We start from the raw sequence: 23,375 nt of genomic DNA on the forward strand, positions 1-23,375 counted from the left end.
ACCAAGATGGCAAGCTGGGCGAGTTGGTATTGGTTCATGGTAATAGAAAATAGCCAGCGCAAGGAAGACGAGGACGAGGAAGGTAACAACACGCTGTGTCTGTCGTTAACAGCCGCGCTGTGTCTGTTGTTACCTTCCTCGATCGCCCTCGTCTTCCTTGCGCTGGCTATTTTCTAATAGCCACTTTTTTGTTGTTATTTTGTCCTGGTAACGCTGGACGGCGGAACTGAAAGCTTAAACAGCTCTGCCGTGAAAAGGTCTTTCGACTTGACTGGCTGCCAAATCTTTTCAGCAATTCCCCCGAACGGGTATGCGGAGTCACCATCATCATCATTATTGCGCACATCACAGGTACCATGCAGCCCATGTTCCACGACTCGCGGATGTTCTCACTCAGAAGGAGACGGCTGAGACTGGCGCACAATCGTTTCTCGGCGCTTCTCTGCTGCTGCTGCTGCTGCTGCTGTTGCTGCGCTCTCCTCGTGACCTCCAAGCTTGTCTATTACGTGTCACAAGGCAGCGCCAATCAGGTAATGCAAGTTTGTCTTCCCGTTCTTGTCCACGTAGATTCCTGTGCAAACCGGCGCACAAATTAAGCCACTTGGAAGAGGTAAAAAGTTCATAGTCCGCAGTGTAACAGGCTCGGTGGGAGAAGGCTTCCATTTTCTAGTTCACTCTGCCGGAGGAGGACATGACCTATAAGTTAGGCTAATTTATTGCACGAAATAGATGCCCCGAATGAACTAAGGACATGATGTTCTTAGGCTTATTTTTGTGCCCCTTTATTGCTACAGGGATATTTGAGAATCTACAGAAGAAACTTCGCAGTGAATGAGCAAAGTCATCGCCTTAAAGCTGCATTCGTCCCGTTTATGTGTTTGCTAGCGTTTATACTCACGGCAGCCTGATTATTACCGTAGCACATTTCTCACGGCAGTTTCCACACGGGGAAACGTAACGTAACCCAACCGGACGTAGCTAACCCAGCCCAACTTCACCGAAAACACCCAACCCAGCAAAAGTACCGCGTAACCACCGTGCGATAATTGCAGGAATAACCCTACTGCGAAAATTAGCTTTTAAAACCCGGTAAACAAAAACTTTTCAATTTTTGAACACTTCAAAAAAAAAAAGAAATTCTCCTCACCAGGCTTCTAACCGAAGCATCATCGTCTCAAAGCGGGTACTACCCCATGGTGCCAAGGAAGCGGTTGGCCGAAAGGATTTTTGCCGAATATTTCACCCAACGGCACTTTAGGTGGCGTGCTTAGCCAATCACAGGCGACTGCCGTGAGAATTTCAAAAACGCTATTCTCCCGCCTGCCGTGAGAATAGACACTGCGCTAGCAAACAACTGTTCAACCCCTTTTACAATACCTACAGGGTAGCCCTCCTAATCGGGACCCGGTGGTAGCAGACCTGGCGCCTCCGACAACTATTGAAGACCTGCACTTCATCGCTTACGAGCTCAACAGACAACAGGCGAGTGTTTTACAACCATCGCGAAGTATCCGGTACGCAGCCTTTGCTAGTGCATCTGGGAACGGATACTCAGCTTCTTGAATGCTACGTAGATGTGCACTTACCGCTGCCGCACTTGAATTGTTAGGAGATACTGCGGCTTCATAATTTTTTTGTAATACGACAGCTTGAGTTCACGGTTATTTAAATGAATCCTTTATTAATCGGTTGCCAGTTGCAAAAGAATCAGGGCATACAATATTTTGTGGTGCTGCATCCGCCAGCGTTTTACATTGGACCCCGTCCGTATTTCTTTTTGCTTTGTAGTAGGTTGCGCAGGGCAGAGTGTGGAAGGCATGGTTTGCTACGAAATGTGGAGGGGAAGGCACTAAGCTGGAGAGAAGAAGCTATCTGCTCTTATCTTCCACCTCACGCGTTTGTTATCCTGATACGTGCTGACACGATACCACTCCTTCCGCTAGCATTCAAGCAAACCGCTTCCGTTACGCTCACAAAATCTATCGCATGAAAAACTATCTTCGGATTACCACACATTGCCGATAACTTTGATTCACTGAATTTTTCAAGCACATCACACCGAAAACTACGTTTCAATGACCATTGTTGATTGATTGATTGATTGATTGATTGATTGATTGATTGATTGATTGATTGATTGATTGATTGATTGATTGATTGATTGATTGATTGATTGATTGATTGATTGATTGATTGATTGATATGCTCTTCCTTCTCATGTCCGTGCTACCTTCACACCTCTCTGCTTGATAACATCCCCTCCACTAAACATGAGGCCAAGTTGCAGTTACAATGCATGCAAGCTATCGTATGTAAAACAACTTTCGGATTCTCGCATATTCAGAATAACTTTGATTCCCTGATTGATCCATTTTCCTGACATTTAGAACTACTTTATTTATATTTAGAACTACTTTATTTATTTATTTATTTATTTATTTATTTATTTATTTATTTATTTATTTATTTATTTATTTATTTATTTATTTATTTATTTATTTATTTATTTATTTATTCTCATACTCGCAGGCGGTACACCACGAGGACGAGTTTGGCCCCCTGACACCCTCGGACCCGGTGATCGTGGTGCAAGTGCACAACCGGTGGCGCTACCTGAAGTTGCTGCTGCGCAGTCTGTCCCTGGTAAAGGGAATTGATCGTGCTTTGCTCATCCTCAGTCACGACTATTACGACGCGCACGCGCACAACCTCTCCAAGACCGTCACTTTCTGCAAGGTGGGCCTCCCATCCATGGCACAGATAACTGTACCAGTGTCATCATCACTGATTCTTAGATTCAAATTTTGCGACAAGTACACTTCGGGTTCAAGCGGGAGAGCTGGAAGTGGACGTAGAGGAGTCTCTGAATGGGGAGCATAAAAATGAAATAGGCTTCATAGTATGCGGATCGTGCAGGATGTGGAAGTGCTCGGAGGCGTGATGTGTAGTGACCACCGTATGGTAAGATCTCGAATTAGGCTAGATATGAGGAGGAACCGAAACAACCTAGTACGTAAGAAGCCGATCAAAGAGCTAACAGTAAGACGTAAAGTTGAAGAATTCAGGATCGCGCTGGAGAACCGATCTTCAGCTCTTACCGAGGAAGCAGAGTTTACGACACAGGCAGCCAGCGACAATCTCTACCGCAGCGGACACAATAGAACTAGCGGAGCTTTCGAAGTTAATCAATAAGCGTAAGACAGCTGACATACGGAAGCAAAATATGGACAGGATCGAATATGCTGTATAGAATGAAGGCAGCCTGAAAGCAGTGAAGAGGCGTTTAGGCGTGGGGAAAAACCAGATGTATGCGCTGAAAGACAAGCAAGGCAATGTCATCACAAATAGGGATAAAATAGTCATAGTAGCTGAGGAGTTCTATCGGGATCTGTACAGCAGCCAGAACATCCAGGATAATGCCGAACGAGAAAGTAGTTCAGAGGAGATAGACATCCCACCAGATAGACCGAAGAAGTAAGGAAGGCTTTGAAAGAAATAAAAGGGGGCAAAGAGAGGGGGCAAATACCGGGAAAGAGAGGGCAAAGACCAGGAAAGAGAGAAAAATCTTTTGAGCGAGTTTACAAATTATCTGATGGGGCACTAATTTTTGGCTGAGGTGCTTTGGGACCCCGTAATTTAAGTACTGGGCGTGTTGGGCGGCTACGTTCTGCAAGCCTTTAGGATTTCAAAACAAGTTGAAGGAAGTGTCGCAGGGTCCCTTTAAACTTTCTGAAATCTTCGCACCATGTAGTGTCGAGGTTACACTATCGTGCGTATACAAATTACTCCGTCGGTTTCAATGCGCGATTCAAAAACCGCTTAAAGGAATAGGAAAGAGTGCATTTTACGATAGTTTTACGTGGGAAAAGGTTTTTAAATACCTCTTTTCATCTCAACAACAGTTGAAAGTATGCTGTCGCACACATCACTGTCGTGGTTGCCAGCATTCCTTTCGGCAGAGAACCTAAGGCTGGTAGATCAAAAACATTGGCGCGGCTTGCGCTAGTAGTGCAAGGCTGGAGAAACAGCAGAGCTGGCGGCCCCTCTCCCTCCGTCGGAGACCCGGCTGTTGCACATCACATATATTTCCGAACTTGCCGCTGAAAGTTCTCCATGACTGGCAGACCCGGACCGTTTTAAAAAGTCAGCAGTCTTTCACATCTCTCCCAAAGTGGACCGCGTTAGCACGCGATAGAACCCGCGGTGACCGGCTTCGCGAACTGGGCGTCTGTGCTCCCTATTCAGGCGCTAACACACGTGAACTGGCAAAAAGAACATAACATCAGAGATCGCGCCCCGAACGCTGGGCGGAGTGTTCTCGAAGGTCGAGCAGGTCGACCTCACGAAGCGCAGGCCCACGAGCGCTCGGTAGTTTTCCTTGGTATGTTTTGCGAGCTCTTCACGTGCCACAAGCCCACGCGCAAGATTGACGATGCCGCTGCACGCGAGCTTTTATACCATGTGTTCCACAGTGACGTCAAGGCTTGACGTGCTCCGGTAAGGCTCGGCCGAGCCATGCGTCGGCTAGCAAAGAGAGCACGAAGCTATACACAGCTGCGCCAGGGGATGGTAGGCAACGCGAGGTGACGTAATTGCTCCGCGAGGTTTTTTGATGTGAGGTACGAATAACGCTCGGCTTAAACAGCTCTGCTGCTAAAATTCCTCCTTGAGACGTTCTAAGGCCCCATAGGAAAAGCCGTTTGGGTTCGAGGTGTTTAAAGTGGTGCCCTTTGATTTGTGATAGAGAGAGTATAGTCAACAAAGAGGTGTTATCTGTCCCTGCAACATCTTGTAAAACTTTTTTTTGTTTTATTTTCTGCAAAAAACTACAGCCTAAAGATTGGCAAATGTACTAAGCTGCTAAAAGAGGCGTCTTGAGGAAAATTTGGCTTCTCAAGAAAGAATAATTATAGCCGATATAGTGTGGTTAATCAAACCAGAAAAGTGAAACAAAGAGTCCAACGCGACATTCAAGCAAGACCAGTTGTAAATACGTCATCCGCATTCCTAGGAGAGGCCGACTTAGAAGAGTACATCGTACTGGTAGACGGCACTTCATCCATCGCGCGCGTTCTCTCCCGACGGCCTAGCAGCAGCGCTGTGTCCGCGTTCACACGAACGATGGCGTCAGAATCGCTGCGCCCCTCGACGGACTCTGCGACTGATGAAAACTTTCCGCTCCTTCACATGGCTCGAATACGTCATGGCCCCATGGACCAATCAACATTTCCGCGTCGCGCGACCGATGTCGGCTCCTTTGCGACACGAGTTCCTTAAAGAGGCCATGAGGATAAAATACAAGTGTGTTCATTAAAAAACTGAGGCTGATTCCTCTGTCATAGGAATCGGTAAAACACGAAAAAATGTGCAGCTAAATCTTCAGCTGAGCATGATTTGCCGTTCGGCGGCTGTTTTGTGGGTGTTCTTGGCGAGCGACGTCTCTCTAGCGGGTCGCTTCGGCAAAGGTGTACTGGCGTCATTTCCGTGATGGATATGACGTCAGTGAAAATTGGTGTATCCCAGCATAAACACTCTCGTGTTTAAATACAAAACCCGAAATGAACAACCACAAGTATACCGTACTCTTTAGTACTAAAGGTTGCTTCCTGCAAGAAGACCCTCTGCGCAGGGGTGCGCCCTTTACAGGCCACTTGCTTCGTTGTACTGGCGTCATTTCCGTGACGGATATGACGTCAGTGAAATCTTGGCGTATCCCGGAATAAAACGCTTTCGTGCTAAAATTAAGGCTGCTTTGTCCCGGTAACACTGATACCAGTTTCAATTGCAAACTTCAAGCGTATAAATTAGATATTAGGGAAAAAAATAAAGCTGTTTTCCGGCTGTTTCTCTGTTTCTCAAGTTTCGGTGACGTCACATTCCGCCTGTTTCTCTGTGACATCACCGAAACCTGTGTGTGCGGTTGGCGGCCGCGGACCAAAGCCACCGCCTAGAGACATGACTGGGCGATTGTAGTGATGCCGCTAGTTTCGTTTGATCGTATCCCTTGAATTCCAACATGCAGTTACCAACTGATAACTATGCTTTAGTGTTTAGCGTTACTTCCGTTCCGTTATTGCTTCCTCCACTGCGTCCCTGCTAACGTCGTGTAGCGCGAAATTTGAGTTTCTAAATATTCTTCAGTTTTTTCTGCTTAACCCTTTGATGCCCAGTGTTGTTCAGGAGCAACAACTAAAACAATATTTTTAGGTGCGGAGTAACTTAGGACCGCACAATGTTCGTCCGCGTCCGTGCGCATATCATTTACAATCGCAAAAAATCCCGCAGGTACCGGCAGGATTCCAGCCTGCGTCTGGTGGACTGACAGAGTTAGTGTCAGTCGTCTTGCCTATAGGGCTACGACAGTGAATTAGTACCCGAGAGTCACACGGCTTACTCCCTCGCCTGCAACGGTGCGGAGTACCTTAGGACCTCCCAATGTCCGTCCGCGTCCATCCGTGCGCACACCACCATCAAGCAAAAATCAAGCGCAGTTCGATTTGAGCCCTGAGTTGCAGTTTTATTAACGGAACAATCAAGGTGCAACTCACGGCTCAAATCGAATGACGGTCGGGCCGCAAATCGGATGTCACTCGGGGCGCAACTTGGATGTCATTTCGAGTCCCCGTACTCCGCACCCTCGCCATCATCCACTGGGTGGATATGCTGCCATTTTTTCTCGCACTTAGTGGTTTTTTTTTTTTGTGACATTTAACTCCATCTACCGACAGACAAAGGATCCCGGGCCTTCAAAAGTTTGCGAATATAGGGAAGCACCTACTTCCGTGTGCTAAAAATGATTGTTTACGCGTGTCAACTCGAATCGAGCCCGGGTGGCTCAATCTGCTTGTGACAGGTAGCCGAAATTGTGTAATTCCTTTGTTATTACAAATGTTAGCCATACAAACTTTACTTTATTGTCTTCACTTGAACCATAAATAATGGTGATCAAGGTAGCTGTCTCATTGAGTGGTATATGGGCTGCTAGTGCCCAGTGTTTCCCAGTTCCCAGTGTGTCCTAGGCTCCGTCCTAATGAACCAAATTTTTTTCTGTCTTCATAATTGGGGTGTCAAAAAGATCATAAAAACTTCTCCCATGCTTAAGCAAAATAATAACGTTTTGGTAATCACAGGGTTAACAAAGCTCTTTCCGATTCAAAACTGAAAAACTGGCAGCGTATCGGCTCTTTTCATCGCAAATGTCGACAAAAGACGATAGTCTTTGTCGACATTTGTTAAGTAAATGCCTCCCTTCGCTTTACCGCTCACCTCTCATGCTGTCCCTCCTGCTTCGCGCTCATCCCAAGGTAAACAGGCTAAAGGTTTGCTCAAGTCAGTTTAAATTTACCGCGTTCCACTGCTCCACGCTGGGTGACTCCATGCCAGCGGTGCCGTACGGCGGAGACGCGCGTGAATCGAGGCGCCCTATTTTAACGTTTATAGAACCGCGTTGCCCTAGCCCACGTGCGTTCCAAGCAAAACGTGGAACCTATCTAGGGGAACCTTGCGTAACTGTTTCCGCTTGAATTCTTAAAATGCCGCCAGAAGCTATAGTGGCACGGGCGACAGCAGGCGACAGTGTGAATTTTTGTAGCGTGAACTACACTGGACGAGGGTGAGCAGTTTCGCGTGGACTTTGAAGGGCCGTGCTGCGCAAGCGCTAGGAGCATTGGATTGGATTGAATTGGATTGGATTTTGATGGGATTGGATTAAATTTGATTGGATTGGAAATCGAATCCAATTGGAGTACGGGTGTGTAGAGAATTGGGTCTGCCCATTCGGCGGTCTGCGCATTCCAGAGGAGTGACGTCATAGCCGCGGCAGACGCACTGGCGCCGGCGTGCCCAGATGCGCCCCTCCGTTGCGCAGTCGCCATGTCTGACGGTGCGCCGGAGCGGCTTGATAGTAGTTTCGCGCGGCTCCTGGAGAGCCGTGCTGCGCATGCGCGAGCAGCAGTGACTGGACTGGACTGGTCTGGACTGGACTGGACTAGACTGGACCGGACTGGACTGGATTGGATTGGATTGGGTCGAATTGGATTGGAAATCGTTTTATCAGCATTAAGAATGATAATCAGCTAATCCTAGACAACCAGGAAACATAAGAGTAACCAGCTGAACCTTAGCTGACGCTACGTATATCCTGGCATAGCCGAGCTAAGCCACTGCTATTTTTTTCTGCAGTAGATGTAGTATTTCATTTCGCAAAAATCAAGCATCCATGAATTTTTTTTATAAAGGAACACTGTCAATATCCTTTATGTATTAATTTTCTGTCTTATATTTGCGTAATGTCTTGTTCTTGTTCAACAATGTTGACAAGTATGAACATATAAACTGGACTTAGACGTTTAGATTTGGCTGTGAGTATATAAGACTTGCGCAGACTTCGTTTCACTTTGGCCGGGTGGCTGAATCGAGTCACAGACAGAAAGACAGACCAAAATTTCTGGGTTAAAGTAGCCCAAGAAAGACTATCGTCTTTAAAAAATGCATTGCGAGTTGATGCACGGCAGCTCGATCCTTTGTATCGAGCGACCATGGTTTATGAATCAACGATCGAATCAAAGAATTGCCCCCAAAATAATTCTCATTAAATGAGTACTAACACAAAATTTTCGTGTTGTGTTTTTTTCGCTGCTATAGGTGCCTGGGAGCCCACTAATCACAGAATGACACATTAGGTGGTCGGTCGTAGCGTAAATAATTATTTACAGCCTCGTTTATTCGTGTCAGTTTCGGTTTTGGCTGAACGAACAACGAGGCGGCTGCCATAACAGGAGGGCGCTCGTGACGTCACCGTTCTCGTCGCACCACTGACGGTGTGGACGCGCGCGCGCGCTCAGACCGACCGTGGTCTCCACCATCTCCACGCACCTGGCAGCATGACGTCAGCCCCAAAACCATGACGTCATACACACGGAGGAACATCGCGCGCCAACCACAGCCAGCGCGTTGCCACGTCACGACAGCCCTGACGTTGGCAGTATGGGGCCAGGAGGAGCAGATGGCGTCGTGGGAATGCCGATTGGGAAAGTGCATCTTATCTAAACATTCTCGTGCGCGCAAAGATTGAATGGGGTTTAGAGTATGTTATAGTGAACAGTTACTGTTGAAACTTGCTGGGAGATTCTTCATATACAAAGGAAGCATGTTACATAGTTATCCCAAGTTCGAAAAGAAATCTCTGCTTCACAGTGGCTATGCAGGCATCGCTGAACGGTAACGCCTGCTTTATCGCGTTTTTTACATGCACGCCTCAGTTAGTCGGCGATCATTTACCACTAGACGCATGATGATCCCGTAATGTCGTTTCATTTGTTGCAGGTGATGCAGATATACTTCCCTTACTCCACGCAACTCTACCCGACCGAGTTCCCTGGAACCCACCCGAACGACTGTCCGAGAAATATGAACATTGAGCAGTAAGAGGAGTTGCTTTGCTGACGCAAGTGGTGCAAGGTTTCGATTGGTTTTCGAACAAATGTGGGGCGACAGTCAAAAATGAAGAGCCTTCGGTGGTCCTGGCCTGTCGATGTGACGCGTGTTCAAAATTTATAGACTGACCTTCCTACAGGACGAATGCTTTCTTTTTCTGTGTCAGCTGCACAGTAAGGGATGAAAAATTTTCACAATGCCTGATATAAGTTCTAATAGCGTTATATGAGTTGCATAAGCAAAGCACTGCGGGAATATTCAGAATCGTTTTTTTTTTAATTGTGGAACATCATGTCCGACCTGTCTTTGTCCCACGCGCTTTCTTTCTCATCGTCCTTTTACAGTTACTACCTATGTACTCGTGTGCGTGCGTGGAGTGAGTGAGTGAGTGAGTGAGTGAGTGAGTGAGTGAGTGAGTGAGTGAGTGAGTGAGTGAGTGAGTGAGTGAGTGAGTGAGTGAGTGAGTGAGTGAGTGAGTGAGTGAGTGAGTGAGTGAGTGAGTGAGTGAGTGAGTGAGCGCGAGTATGCGTGCGTGCGTGCGTGCGTGCGTTGCTTATGTTCGACGGTGGCTTTGACACCGCCCTGTTTCTCTCATCTTACAGGGCTCGCAAGATGAAATGTAACGGCGCCAATTTTCCCGACGCATTCGGTCACTACAGGGAGAGCGCGTTCACGCAAATCAAGCACCATTGGTGGTGGAAGGTGCGCGCTGTGCCCTCTCTTTCTGTAAAAGTTATTCACACGCAAATATACGTACGTATGTTAAGTCGTTCCTATCGTCGCCCTTATTACGAGGGCGCGCACGGCATACAGGTGACGCAACATTTCGACGCAGTGTGGCGTTGCCTGCAGCCCCCACTGCAAGAAAAATCACACCGCGACGGTTTGGGGGCAGAGTAAGAAGTTAGGCATCGCGATGTTGAGGGTACCGCACAAACGTTGCCACTTATGGGAACCACATCCGCAGTCAGTGATGAGACCGAGGGACCAAGCGCCGGCAAAGTAGCCGTTAAACCTTTACCTAATCCCGTGGTTCGCTTGCGTTGAAGCGCGCACACACACGGCTCAGCCAGCGCTAAGGGATCAAGCGCAGGCGAAGCAGCCGTTTCCCGCTCGCCAAATCACGTGGTACCGCAGCGGTGAGGCTTCGAGCGAGCGGAGCGAAAAGAAAGAAGGGCGCAGCTTGCGCGCCGGCGACTGAACGTCACTTGCGACGTGATGTAGAGCTTTGGCTTTAAAAGACGCAAACGGAAAAAAATGATGACAATTACTAGAGGAAACGTTCGGCTCCTGGACACCCGCACTTTCGCATTCAATGCATCCTAGGGACAGCTTAGGTGCCCTCATAGTTTTTTTTTTTTTTTTGCGTCACAGCCTGCTAAAGGTTGACAATATGTAACTTCCGCAGGCAAACTTCGTGATGGAGAGCCTCAACGCCACCCGCAAGCACGATGGCCCCATTCTGTTGCTGGAGGAAGACTACTACGTGTCCGCGGACTACCTCGCGGCCGTTCGGCTACTCCTAGCCAACAAGCCTAAGTGAGCTGCGACACCTTGGCCTTCCACATCTAATATAGTGCAGCACTCGGATGATTATGGGAACCAAACCAATTTAAAGGACCGGTCTACAGTGCTGCAGAAGTTAGGCCCATGGGAACACAGCTTTCTCAAAAGGACTCTAAAATACTTAAACGCGCCTTATGAAAAACCAAATGTACCGCAGGCTCAATCCTCTTTTCTTGCCCTTGTCAAGTGTCACTTTCTATTGAACGCTTGAAGGTTTTGATGCCATTCGGCAGCAGGAAGCAATGTTTTCACATTATCAACTGGACCTTCACCCACTTCGAGTTTACCTTGCGTGCCTGCCTATTTTTTTTCTTTCCCGACAGGTTTTGCGGCTACAACATCTGCCTGTGTATGGTGGGAAACCTGAACAACGATTACCGGTACGAGAAGTACCTGTTGGATAAGGTAAATTCACAGCCTGGCGAACGTACGACAACGTCCAAATTTAAGGTCGGTGCTTGAAACTTGCTTTAACTAGTTGTGCCAGGCGTTTTAAATTTGGCGGGGTATTCGCCCTCACTCGCAGGTAGAGGTACGCCCCTGGGCCAACAGCACCAACAACATGGGCATCATTTTGACCAGGGACACGTGGGAGGTTATGCGAGGCTGCTTCGGCGTGAGTAACATACGATATGCGCCTTGTGAATGGTTGCAAAAGTTTAATTAGAGCTGGCAGCATGGGACAGTCATCCGAATAACAATTACATGAACAACATGAATCCCATTGAGCTGCAGGCTGATTCCTAAGTAACACGGAATCCTCAGAGAACATTGTACAAAATATTTTCTCCGAAATTCGCCTTGAGCAACAGTACAAAATCATAGTAAAGGTTAAACAATCTGTGCTTCGGACCGCGTTATGGCGAAAGCCTCAATTATACCATTGTTCGAAAAATCGTCGTCGTTCTTGTAGTTAACTGGTCAAGAAAAATTGTCGCGGCTGTAAAGAGTAAATTTTGGTGGCGCGAGACTGGACAAACAGCGAAGGTGGGGGCCCCAGTTAGCCCATTCTTGTTTCGGCAAAGTTTATGCTTGGGGACTCGGCCAAGTTGTCCGTGTGGTGTCGTTGTTAGCACCCCCAAAAGCAATGGACACTCGGGAGGGACGCTGTTCTTCGGTCGCCCCGTTTCTCTCTTCATCATAGACTTGGCTGTTCTGTCACCGCAGCGGCGGAGCGGAGCTGCTTTTATACCCTCGGGGTGACGTCACAGCTTAGCTCCGCATCTGCGCGTGCGCGGCCTCCGTATGGCGCGGCGAGGCAAAGCTAGGGTGAAGTCGTACCGGCGCGCGGTGACGTCATCGCTCGGTGAGCTTTTGCTGCGCACGTCCGTCGGCCTAACCATCGGCTTAAACAGCATCGCTTTAAAACACATTCGAGTTTGCTTTGGATTTGAAATCGGATCTCCACAATTGTAGGCCAGCTCATCACTCCTGTGCCATCTTCACACGCTGGCAGGGGAAGTGGAAGGAAATGTAAACCACTCCGCGTACACGCAAGAAGTGAGCGTAACGGCACGTGAGCTAATCTGGTGCATTCCAGCCATGTAGCAATTGGGCTCTGAGGAAGACACGGTGTGTGCCACCAGGTTGACTACTGCAGTTGTTCGCGCCATCAAGAAACGACAGTGAAGAAAGAGACGCATACTCGGTGTAGCCGTAAAGCGGGGGACACATGAGCGGAGAGGGACGCGCATCCGCACGCGTATTCGCACTCTGGAAACCGGTTAGGCGGCGGCTAGGAGCACGCATGAAGGCTACAGGACCGGTTTGGGAGAGGAAAAAAACGCATGCGGTAACGCGTTGCTCTCCGCACACGTGTCTCGCCCTTAAAGGAGCCATGAAAACAAAACACGACTTTCGTTCATTCGAAGAATTGCCTCGTCAGAATCATACTGACACCACTTTTAACGTAAACTTCGCTCAAATAACCTTCATAATTAGGAAAAACGGCAAATGGCCATGCGACTCACTAGCTCATTTCCCGCAACAGAACCTACGATGTCATACCAGACACCTGTGCGATTGGCGGAGGCCGGCAAAAGCAAACGCAAGTTATGCAGGGCTTATAATCTTCCTTCGCGGGATATTTTCGCTTAAATGTAATGCGTATATTCATTGTATAGAAGTAAGAATGGTGGGGTAAGCATGGAAGCTACGAAAGTACACGTAAACATTGAAGTACCAGAGCGTGCTGTTGTTGGCACTGCGCACACATGGCTTGTCATAGCTGCACAGCAGTATGGCGCTTTCGGGTTGTCTGACACGACACAGGCCGATTAGCGCAAGCGACATTGTCTTACGTGACCCTGTTTGTCGAGTATGCCCCATGTTTCATAACAAGAGCACTTTCTACTGTATTAAAAACAAGCCAGGTGCAAATACGGTCAAAAACAAAGCAAAGGTGGGCAAATGTGGGTTACGGTATGGTAGCGCCATCTGGGAGGACTGACGGTGAACAAGGCTCTGTTGTTCACTGGACGCCTAGTGCCGCGTTCGCGTTAACTTCAAGGCCTGCTTTTCTGACGTCATCGCGGACGACCTCACGAAACACAGGATTTGGTGGGAGAATCGCAAATTTTAAAATAAATTGAGTAATTTCTACCCAATAAACTATTGCTTGTGGCCGGACTAGCTCTGGGGCAATATAAAACTCCAAATCGTTCGAATAAAACAAACCTGTACTTTAACCTCATGGCTCATTTAAAGCAGCCTGCGTTGTAATTCGCGCCAAAAGGGGAAGAAATGAGAGCCAACAGAGGGACGAAAAAAAAATGTAGCCGTACAGATGTCGTTATAAGTATTGCCAGGCTTTAGCCTTTAAAGCGCGTATAAGCCGACTTAAAGGGACCCTGCAACACTTTTTTCAACTTTTTTTAATCTTAAATGCTTGCAAAACGTAGTCACCCAACACACCCACTACTTAGATTAGGGGGTCGCAAAGTACGTCAGCCAAAAATCACTGTTCTATGCCCATCAGATAACTTGTAAACTCGCTCAAAAGATTTTTCTCTCTTTACCGGTCTTGGTGTTCTTCGACGCCTCCAATTACGTCACCAAGGCCATGTAGCGGTACGCTACATGAACGCTTTTCGGCAGCAGCTTTAAAAATAAAGCCACAAAAACAAAGCAGTAAGGGAAGGGCGTATCTGGTGCGACGAGCAAATCACGCAGTGCCGCTCGTGCTGGCGATAAGTATAGCTTTCGCAGTGGTTCCAGACGCGTAGGAAAGAGTACAAGCACTTATCGAAAGTGTGGTAGGGTCCCTTTAAGTGCCCCGAGGAATTTATTTCACAACTGCCCAAGGTACTTACTCGCATGCAGCAACTTTTTGCAGGAGATGGTTCGTTTGGCACAGTCATTGCTTGCACTGCAGCCGTTCCCAGCCTCCAGTGCGCCGCCGCATGCCTACATCAACTTGTGCGTGTCGGCTTCACTGATAGCGGCGCCATGCTTGGGGCGGATGAAGCAGCAAGGCATTTGCTGATATCCTCCCAAGTTCCTGCTATTTGACGCGTCCCCCTGACTCCCCCCCTTCCCTCCAATGCTCGTTTAAAAGATGTCTCGAAGGCAGACAATAAACAGACAAAACATGCTGTGTGTAGTTAGAGCAACATGTTGCGATAAGTATAGTTTGCCCATAATGACGTGATTCTTGTGTGACAACCAGAGCGAGCAAAATTATCGCTTGCACGACTCCCTTTTTATCGGTAAGATGTCTAGAAGGGGTCGACACATGGATCTATGAATGCGCTCGGAAGTTTGCGTAGCAACTACTTGCGCAATTATTTATGCCCGGAAACATTACTTTGCCTCCACGCCAGCGCTACAGGACGGAACTTCCTCATTTACGCCTTCGTCGTACTTGCCTCCGCCAAGCCAAGCCATGGTTTGCGCAATTTTAACACGAAATTGTTTTATTCCTGGGTACACAAAGACTTCACTCACGTCATATCTGTCATGGAAGTGACGCCAGTGCAACGAAGCAAGCGGCCTGTAAAGGGTGCACCCCTGCACATAGGGTCTGCTTGCAGGGAAGCAACCTTTAGTACTAAGAGTAGGTTATAATTAGGGTTACTCGTTTCGCGTTTTATATTTTAACACGAAAGTGTTTAACGCCGGGATACACCAAGATTTCACTGACGTCATATCCGTCACGGAAATGACGCCAGCACACCTTTGACGAAGCGACCCGCCAGCAGGACGTCGCTCGCCAAGCACGCCCACAAGACAGCCGCCGACCCGCAAATTAGGCTCAGCTGCAGATTTCGCTGCACATTTCACTTTCATGTTTTAGCGATTCCTATGACAGAGTAATCAACCACATTTTCTTTCTACGTCGATGTACGACGGGACGGGAAAGCAACATGTACACTTGTCTTATTCAGTGGATTGATTGATTAGGTGATTGATTAAATAGTAGTGGGTATGATTCAGTCATCTGTCAGTTACTGATCAACCTATTGATTGATTGATTGATTGATTGATTGATTGATTGATTGATTGATTGATTGATTGATTGATTGATTGATTGATTGATTGATTGATTGATTGATTGATTGATTGATTGATAGCGACGTCATCTGCATCCTGTCCTGATTGCAGGAATTCTGCACTTACGACGACTACAATTGGGACCTGACGCTGACAGCAGTTGCCCGTAGGTGCCTTCCACCCGGTAGCCTCACCGTAAGCCTGCGTGCCAGCAGAGTTCTCCACACCGGGAGGTGGTGAGCATGCATTTCGTTTTTTTTTTAAACCTGCTAGTCGCACAACCCGTTTAATACGTTTTTCCATAACAAATTTCAAATACTTCCTCAGCCATAATGAGATGCAGTGCGCCAGCTCGAGGTCACTCAGAGGCTGGAAGCTCTCGAGAGATTGGTGCGACATATTTCCGGCATGGCGGCCACACTGTGAACGTGTAGGTGCACCTCTGCACGAAGGGAGTATTCGTAGAAGTCAGGCGCACATCTACTACACATTGACCTCTAAGCGACTTGAAGGCAGTCACTGTGATTATCCGCGCGCACTCAACGCATGCAACCCTGCACGTTCCCGTTGCTCAGAAGGTTTATTCAAATGCCTACAGGGTTTGTCAAATATGGGTCTTCAAATTTTAGTTAAAGGCTACAAAATTCTTCCGTCCAAACGTTTCCTGCTGGTACACCGTCTCCTTGCTGCCTACAGTCACTGTTACAGTAGGGTGTGGCATATATGCGAAAGCGAAAGAAATTTGTACTTAGAAAGGTGAGTATAGTTTCCAATAAATCAGTTGTAAGTCCAGTGCCGTCCGTGTCTGTTTTCTCCCCTTGTGTCACAGTTCTTCAATAGAAAGTCCGCTTCAGAATCCGGGCGGTGCAGACCTTCCTTCTCCGTTGAAGCTGAAGGTGATGATGATGATGGTGATTGATAATTGCTATTGGTTTCCCCTTTGTAGCGGGGTGATGCCGTGTCATCTTAGCAGAAAGGACTCGTATACCTATGTTTTACACTCTTGGTTTAATACTAGCGCTGCTTAGGGCAGGCACAAAAAACTTATTAGGCACAAAATACTTTTTTCCTGCTACAGGGGATAGCTGTCCTAGGCAATATTCCCCTCTCTGCTTTTCATACACCAGCATTCTAATCTTCTTTTCGTCGCCTCGACAACATTGAAGTTTACTCCCTCAGTGCTACACTTAAATCCTGGGGCTTCTGGAAGCCGAATCTTTCCCTCATGTAGATTTGGATGGATACCCTCGCATTCTAGCACTGTGCGCCGCATAGTTTCTGTTTCTTTTTCGCATACCACGCATACCCCATCATTTTGTGAATACTTCTCCACGAAGCTCTTAGTTCGCTAACAACCTGCTCTAGCCTCAAAAATCAAAGCACTGCCCTGGGAATTATCGTAGAACTTTTCCTTTCTGATGTCCAATTTCTCAGCCCTGTACATCTACGTTTTAGCTTCCATTTTTTCTCTCCATTTATCCGTTTGTCTCTGCCTTGCCTCTTTTTTGGTTACCTTGGGTGTTTTGGATTCTCCACTGTTCTTTCCGTATTTCATCGTTAGCCTTGTAGTCTTCCTTAACCATCGCGTGTCCACGCTTTTCAAATATAGGTACCTAAAAACCTTAGCGGCCCACCTACGTTAATCCATTGCTCTCAACCTCCTATCAAAGCATATTTTACTCTGCACTTTTTGAACTTCAAACGACGCCATCCCATATCTCCCTGCACTGCTTCGTTAGTTGTTTTTCCAAGGGCTCCTAAGGCCAAACGGACTACCGTTCTCTGGTTCACTTCAAGGCCTGATAGAACGTCTGATTTTAAGCAGAGTACAGCATTCGCAAATGTGAGACCCGAAACCATTACTCGTTTTCACATTGGTCTCACTACTTCATATTTATTAGACCCCCACCGAGCTGTATGCTTCACTATACCTGCGTTTCACTTGCCCTTTCCTTTCAGTTGCTCCTCGTGAGTATCCCCTTTGTTTATCCACACTGCCAAATATTTATATTCCTTTACTCTGGGTAATTTTTCATGCTGGATAGGCACTGGGTCAGTGGCAGTGTCATTGAAAACCATTATTCCCGATTTCTCGGCGCTAAAATTTAACCCGAAGTGGGTGGCTTCCTGGCCACTAATATTTATGACCCGTTGCATATCGGTCTGGTTATCACCTAAAAGAATAATGTCGCCTGCGTATAACATTCCCGGAATACGCTGCTGTACCACTTCCCCTTGCAGCATATGTGTTAGGTTGAACCCTACTTGACTTTCTTCCAGTTTCCTTTCTAACCCTGCCATGTAAAGCATAAATAGTATTGGGCTCAAAAGGCATCCCTGTTTCAGTCCCCTATGGGTGTTGACCTGCTGGGCGCATTTCTGTCCTTCCCATATAAGGTGCACTCTATTATCGTTATAGATTGCCATAAGAAACTGCATTAACTCTTCATCTAATCCATGGAGTTTCAGCATTCTCCACAACAGTTCTCTGTTTACGTTGTCATATGCCCATTTAATGTCCAAGAACGTAATCCATAATGGTCTATTCTACGCTTTCGCAATTTCAATGCATTGCGTTATCGCGAACAAATTATTATCCAATCGTATGGCGAGCCCCTAGGGGACAAAAACTGAACCTCGCTAAACTATTAATATTCAAAAGTTTTGTAAAATAAAGCTTGCTTTTTAAAATATAAGACATTCATTAAGTGAAATTCCCTTGCGTTTTGGGGGCTTTTCTTTTTACGACTTACGGCAGCAGCCGCAAGCACTTGAGTACCACTTCAACTTTCTGCCGACAGGCGACAGGATATTCAACTAGCCCCGTGCTCGCCGCGGCGCAGGGGGGCAATCGAAGACCGGCTTTTGATAGATGGGGGCCTATGGGGAGTTTCGCAACTGGTATTTATCCTGTAACTGTGCCTTGTGTAGCGTCTTAGCACTGGTTCCCATTTCAAAAACTATGAAACAACTGGCCCAGCTTTCTATCTTAGACAGTAGCGTAGTTATTGTTCTTGGCCACTTACCGGGGCGAAGCGACCCGAGGCATTGCCTATGGAGCGAACAAAGCACGTAACGACAGCAGTGTTTATTTGAACAGCCAGATGGTTACAGAGATAAGCAGGGGAGGAGGGCGTCGGTTCCTTACACACACCCAATCACAAGATATCCAGGTTTCCCCAACGCGGTTTTCAAATACTCTTCTTGGCTGGTGTGAGCCTCGAATATCGGTGAGGTTAACACAGCTCAGCTTGCAACCAAATGGTGAGTAAAACACGGCCCGTGTCGCACACAAAGCAAAGCACGCCGCACTAGGCGGCGATGTCGCAACGATGCTGCCGCAAAGCAACCACCCAAAAGCTGGGAAAAGTGGAAAGAGAGAATTAGCAAAGCTGGTGAGTCGAACGCCCTCAAAGGCCCACTGGAAGAGAGAGAGAGAGAGAGAGAGAGAGAGAGAGAGAGAGAGAGAAAAGAAACACTTTATTCAAAAGCCTGGTTAAGTGCGTTCAGTGAATATGGCAGCTCTTTCCGCGAAACTCTTCTGAGTCTGCAAGTCCGAGCTGCCCAGTGCCTTCTCCTAAGCTCGACTTAGGAAATCAAAGGGAAAGGGGTCTTCACAGCATGGCCATATGAGATCGGCGACTGTGTCCTTCGCACCACACGCAGGGCAATTAGGTTACGGATATAAAGTCGGGTGAATATGGTGCAGTATGGAGCGCCATGGGAGCGTGTTCGTCTTATAGCAGGCACCACAGACGTTCTTCGTCATTAGTAAGATCCCGATGTGCTGGCGGATAGATTCGGCGGGAGAGGCGGTAGTGTGCTGTGATTTCTTGATAGCTTAATAAGCTGTCTCGGGCTGATCGGGCTCCATGTAAGGGGGGACGAGGCTTGGTCCTGCGCGGGTGGCGAGCTCTCGAGCTGCTTGATTGACCACCTCGTTACCCTCCAACCCTAAATGGGCAGTAGTCCAGATCAATTCCACTTCGGTGTTAGGAGGGTTTTGTACGAGAATTTTGAGTGACTAGGGAGAAATAGCCCCTTAGGCGAATTTTTTGATGACCGTTTTCGAATCTGAAATTATGATTGCAGGAGTCGGCCGGTGAGCTAGTGCCAGCGCTATAGCCGCCTCTTCTGCCGTTGCCCAATTGCGGATGCGTACAGAAAGGGAATTGATGGTTGGAATGTTGGGGTCATATAGAGGCATCACAGCATAAGCGTCGTGATGTCTATAGTCGGACGCGTCCACTCACACCGTGCTTGGGTTTATTGGGTATTTCTCGGTCAAAGATCGGGCTCGTTGTTCCCTGCACGTTTGATTGTGTACCGGGTGCATTTTTCGCGGGAGAGGGCGAATGCGAAGTTGTAAATTTCGTGGGGATCGGGAGCTCATTGGAACGGATCTTCCTCCAGCCCCCGTCATCCGTTGCAGTGTATCGAAAGGGCGAGGCGCACAAAACTCGTCAGCGTAGCAGTGTATCGAAAGAGCGAGGGGCACGAAAGTCTTCAGCGTAGCAGTGCATCGAAAGGGCAAGGGGCACGAAAGTCTTCAGCGTATCAGTGTATCGAAAGGGTGAGGAGAACGAAAGTCTTCAGCGTAGCAGTGTATCGAAAGGGCGAGGGCACAAAAGTCTTCAGCGTAGCAGTGTATCGAAAGAGCGAGGGGCACGAAAGTCTTCAGCGTAGCAGTGTATCGAAAGGGCGAGGGGCACGAAAGTCTTCAGCGTAGCAGTGTATCGAAAGGGTGAGGGGAACGAAAGTCTTCAGCGTAGCAGTGTATCGAAAGAGCGAGGGGCACGAAAGTCTTCAGCGTAGCAGTGTATCGAAAGGGCGAGGGGTAGAAAAGTCTTCAGCGTAGCAGTGTATCCAAAGAGCGAGGGGAACGAAAGTCTTCATCGTAGCAATGTATCGAAAGAGCGAAGGGCACGAAAGTCTTCAGTGTAGCAGTGTATCGAAAATGCGAGTGGTACGAAAGTCTTCAGCGTAGCAGTGTATCGAAAGGGCGAGGGGCACAAAAGTCTTCAGCGTAGCAGTGTATCGAAAGGGTGAGGGGAACGAAAGTCTTCAGCGTAGAAGTGTATCGAAAGGGCGAGGGGCATGAAAGTTTTCAGCGTAGCAGTGTATCGAAAGGGTGAGGGGCATGAAAGTTTTCAGCGTAGCAGTGTATCGAAAGGGCGAGGGGCATGAAAGTTTTCAGCGTAGCAGTGTATCGAAAGGGCGAGGGGCATGAAAGTCTTCAGCGTAGCAGTGTATCGAAAGGGTGAGGGGCACGAAAGTCTTCAGCGTAGCAGTGTATCGAAAGGGCGAGGGCACAAAAGTCTTCAGCGTAGCAGTGCATCGAAAGGGCAAGGGGCACGAAAGTCTTCAGCGTATCAGTGTATCGAAAGGGTGAGGAGAACGAAAGTCTTCAGCGTAGCAGTGTATCGAAAGGGTGAGGGGAACGAAAGTCTTCAGCGTAGCAGTGTATCGAAAGAGCGAGGGGCACGAAAGTCTTCAGCGTAGCAGTGCATCGAAAGGGCAAGGGGCACGAAAGTCTTCAGCGTATCAGTGTATCGAAAGGGTGAGGGGAACGAAAGTCTTCAGCGTAGAAGTGTATCGAAAGGGCGAGGGGCATGAAAGTTTTCAGCGTAGCAGTGTATCGAAAGGGTGAGGGGCATGAAAGTTTTCAGCGTAGCAGTGTATCGAAAGGGCGAGGGGCATGAAAGTTTTCAGCGTAGCAGTGTATCGAAAGGGCGAGGGGCATGAAAGTTTTCAGCGTAGCAGTGTATCGAAAGGGTGAGGGGCACGAAAGTCTTCAGCGTAGCAGTGCATCGAAAGGGCAAGGGGCACGAAAGTCTTCAGCGTATCAGTGTATCGAAAGGGTGAGGAGAACGAAAGTCTTCAGCGTAGCAGTGTATCGAAAGGGTGAGGGGAACGAAAGTCTTCAGCGTAGCAGTGTATCGAAAGAGCGAGGGGCACGAAAGTCTTCAGCGTAGCAGTGTATCGAAAGGGCGAGGGGCACAAAAGTCTTCAGCGTAGCAGTGTATCGAAAGGGTGAGGGGAACGAAAGTCTTCAGCGTAGAAGTGTATCGAAAGGGCGAGGGGCATGAAAGTTTTCAGCGTAGCAGTGTATCGAAAGGGTGAGGGGCATGAAAGTTTTCAGCGTAGCAGTGTATCGAAAGGGTGAGGGGCACGAAAGTCTTCAGCGTAGCAGTGTATCGAAAGGGCGAGGGCACAAAAGTCTTCAGCGTAGCAGTGCATCGAAAGGGCAAGGGGCACGAAAGTCTTCAGCATATCAGTGTATCGAAAGGGTGAGGAGAACGAAAGTCTTCAGCGTAGCAGTGTATCGAAAGGGTGAGGGGAACGAAAGTCTTCAGCGTAGCAGTGCATCGAAAGGGCAAGGGGCACGAAAGTCTTCAGCGTAGCAGTGCATCGAAAGGGCAAGGGGCACGAAAGTCTTCAGCGTATCAGTGTATCGAAAGGGTGAGGGGAACGAAAGTCTTCAGCGTAGAAGTGTATCGAAAGGGCGAGGGGCATGAAAGTCTTCAGCGTAGCAGTGTATCGAAAGGGCGAGGGCACAAAAGTCTTCAGCGTAGCAGTGTATCGAAAGGGCGAGGGGCATGAAAGTTTTCAGCGTAGCAGTGTATCGAAAGGGTGAGGGGCACGAAAGTCTTCAGCGTAGCAGTGTATCGAAAGGGCGAGGGCACAAAAGTCTTCAGCGTAAATCACGGGTGACAGGCTTATGCTGTTGTAGCTAATTCTCCTATCGAGGACTCTTGATCGACCAGTGAATAACGCGCATTCATTCAGATAACGCAGTGGCACTGTTTTAACGCTCATTTGCTCCGATGGTAGGGCAGGGATCGGCTCATGTCCTACAGTGACATTACAAATCGTTACCGCCTGGAACGGGTCCCATGTCCACCGCTCGTTCATCACTAAATAAAAGGCAATACGGCACTGAATCTTCTTCAAATAATTCGTATCCAAACTCGGTCACGTGTAGCTCTAGTCGAAAAAGACAAGAAAATTTAGGTGGTTTCGTCGTATTTTCGCGTGTCCTACTGCCGTCTTGTCGTATTCTTGTCGTGTCGTGATTCTGATGTTCTGTCATGTGTCCTATTCCTGGCCGGATTTTGATGTTCTATCATGCCGAATTCCTGTCCTGTCGTGATCCTAATGTTCCATCAGAAGTTGCACATGGTTTGAATGTTATTGCCCATTGTGAAGGGTAGCGTAAACGGAAGTTCTGCTGTAGCTACAGGAATATTTGAACCGACTATGCAGTTACGACAGAAATGTGTGTCGTAACAACAGATGGCTTTGTCGTAACAACAGGACTTCTGTTGTCGCAACAGTTTTTTGTCGTATGACAGGAATTCCTGCTAGGATTTTGCGGTATTCCTGTCGTGATTTTAGACTTGGTACTGCTACGGAGAGTAGTACTGAGATAAATGCCGCGAATCTAAAGACAAGGCAGACCCACCGCATACGCTATGGGCTTGCTATGGGTATCACACAGGTAGAGAAACGGGCGACTATGTTGCTCAACTACGTCCCAGCGAATCAACTGTGGGCCATGCAGCTGGCCGACGGCTTTGCATGCATGGGTCCAAGGCCTCTTGGCTGACGCTTATTATCCCCAATTTCTCCCCAAAAAGCAATGTCCGGTCGCGTTGCCTTTATACTTAAACTTGTCTTCGGGACGACGGCAGAGTGCTAAAAGCCTTCCTGCTGCTATGCATGTTGTTGCCGGTTCCAGTCATGCTTAGGACGTCTTTTTTTTAGCGTTCCATGGGCTTACCATAAACGCTCAAAAGTTGTTTGTGGGAGCTTAAACCATAATGATTGCTTTTAAAGGACTAGTAAAGTTATTTTAATAGTGTGAAAGTATCCCTAACAAA

General features: G+C 47.9%; 1 protein-coding gene across 1 annotated transcript; it reads left to right on the forward strand.

Annotated features, from left to right (window-relative positions):
* The first annotated feature begins 356 nt into the window (after positions 1–356).
* On the forward strand, positions 357–23,101 carry LOC144160042 (alpha-1,6-mannosyl-glycoprotein 2-beta-N-acetylglucosaminyltransferase-like). The gene is made up of 9 exons (XM_077691662.1): positions 357–530; positions 1,384–1,482; positions 2,530–2,736; positions 9,325–9,422; positions 10,038–10,137; positions 10,844–10,974; positions 11,325–11,406; positions 11,528–11,617; positions 22,994–23,101. The coding sequence occupies exons 1-9, from the start codon at positions 357–359 to the stop codon at positions 23,099–23,101; spliced, it is 1,089 nt and encodes a 362-aa protein (XP_077547788.1).
* Positions 23,102–23,375: the final 274 nt, after the last annotated feature.

The sequence above is a fragment of the Haemaphysalis longicornis genome, unplaced genomic scaffold, assembly GCF_048455015.1.
Source record: "Haemaphysalis longicornis isolate Haplotype H1 unplaced genomic scaffold, Haemaphysalis longicornis Haplotype H1 scaffold_10, whole genome shotgun sequence".
Classification (NCBI taxonomy): domain Eukaryota; kingdom Metazoa; phylum Arthropoda; class Arachnida; order Ixodida; family Ixodidae; genus Haemaphysalis; species Haemaphysalis longicornis.

Coding starts and splice junctions, on each gene's coding strand:
- LOC144160042 (XM_077691662.1), top strand. CDS start 357: ATGCAGCCCATGTTCCACGACTCGCGGATGTTCTCACTCAGAAGGAGA. Junction 10,975..11,324: donor CTCCTAGCCAACAAGCCTAA/GTGAGCTGCGAC, acceptor CTTTCCCGACAG/GTTTTGCGGCTACAACATCT. Junction 11,407..11,527: donor AGAAGTACCTGTTGGATAAG/GTAAATTCACAG, acceptor CCTCACTCGCAG/GTAGAGGTACGCCCCTGGGC.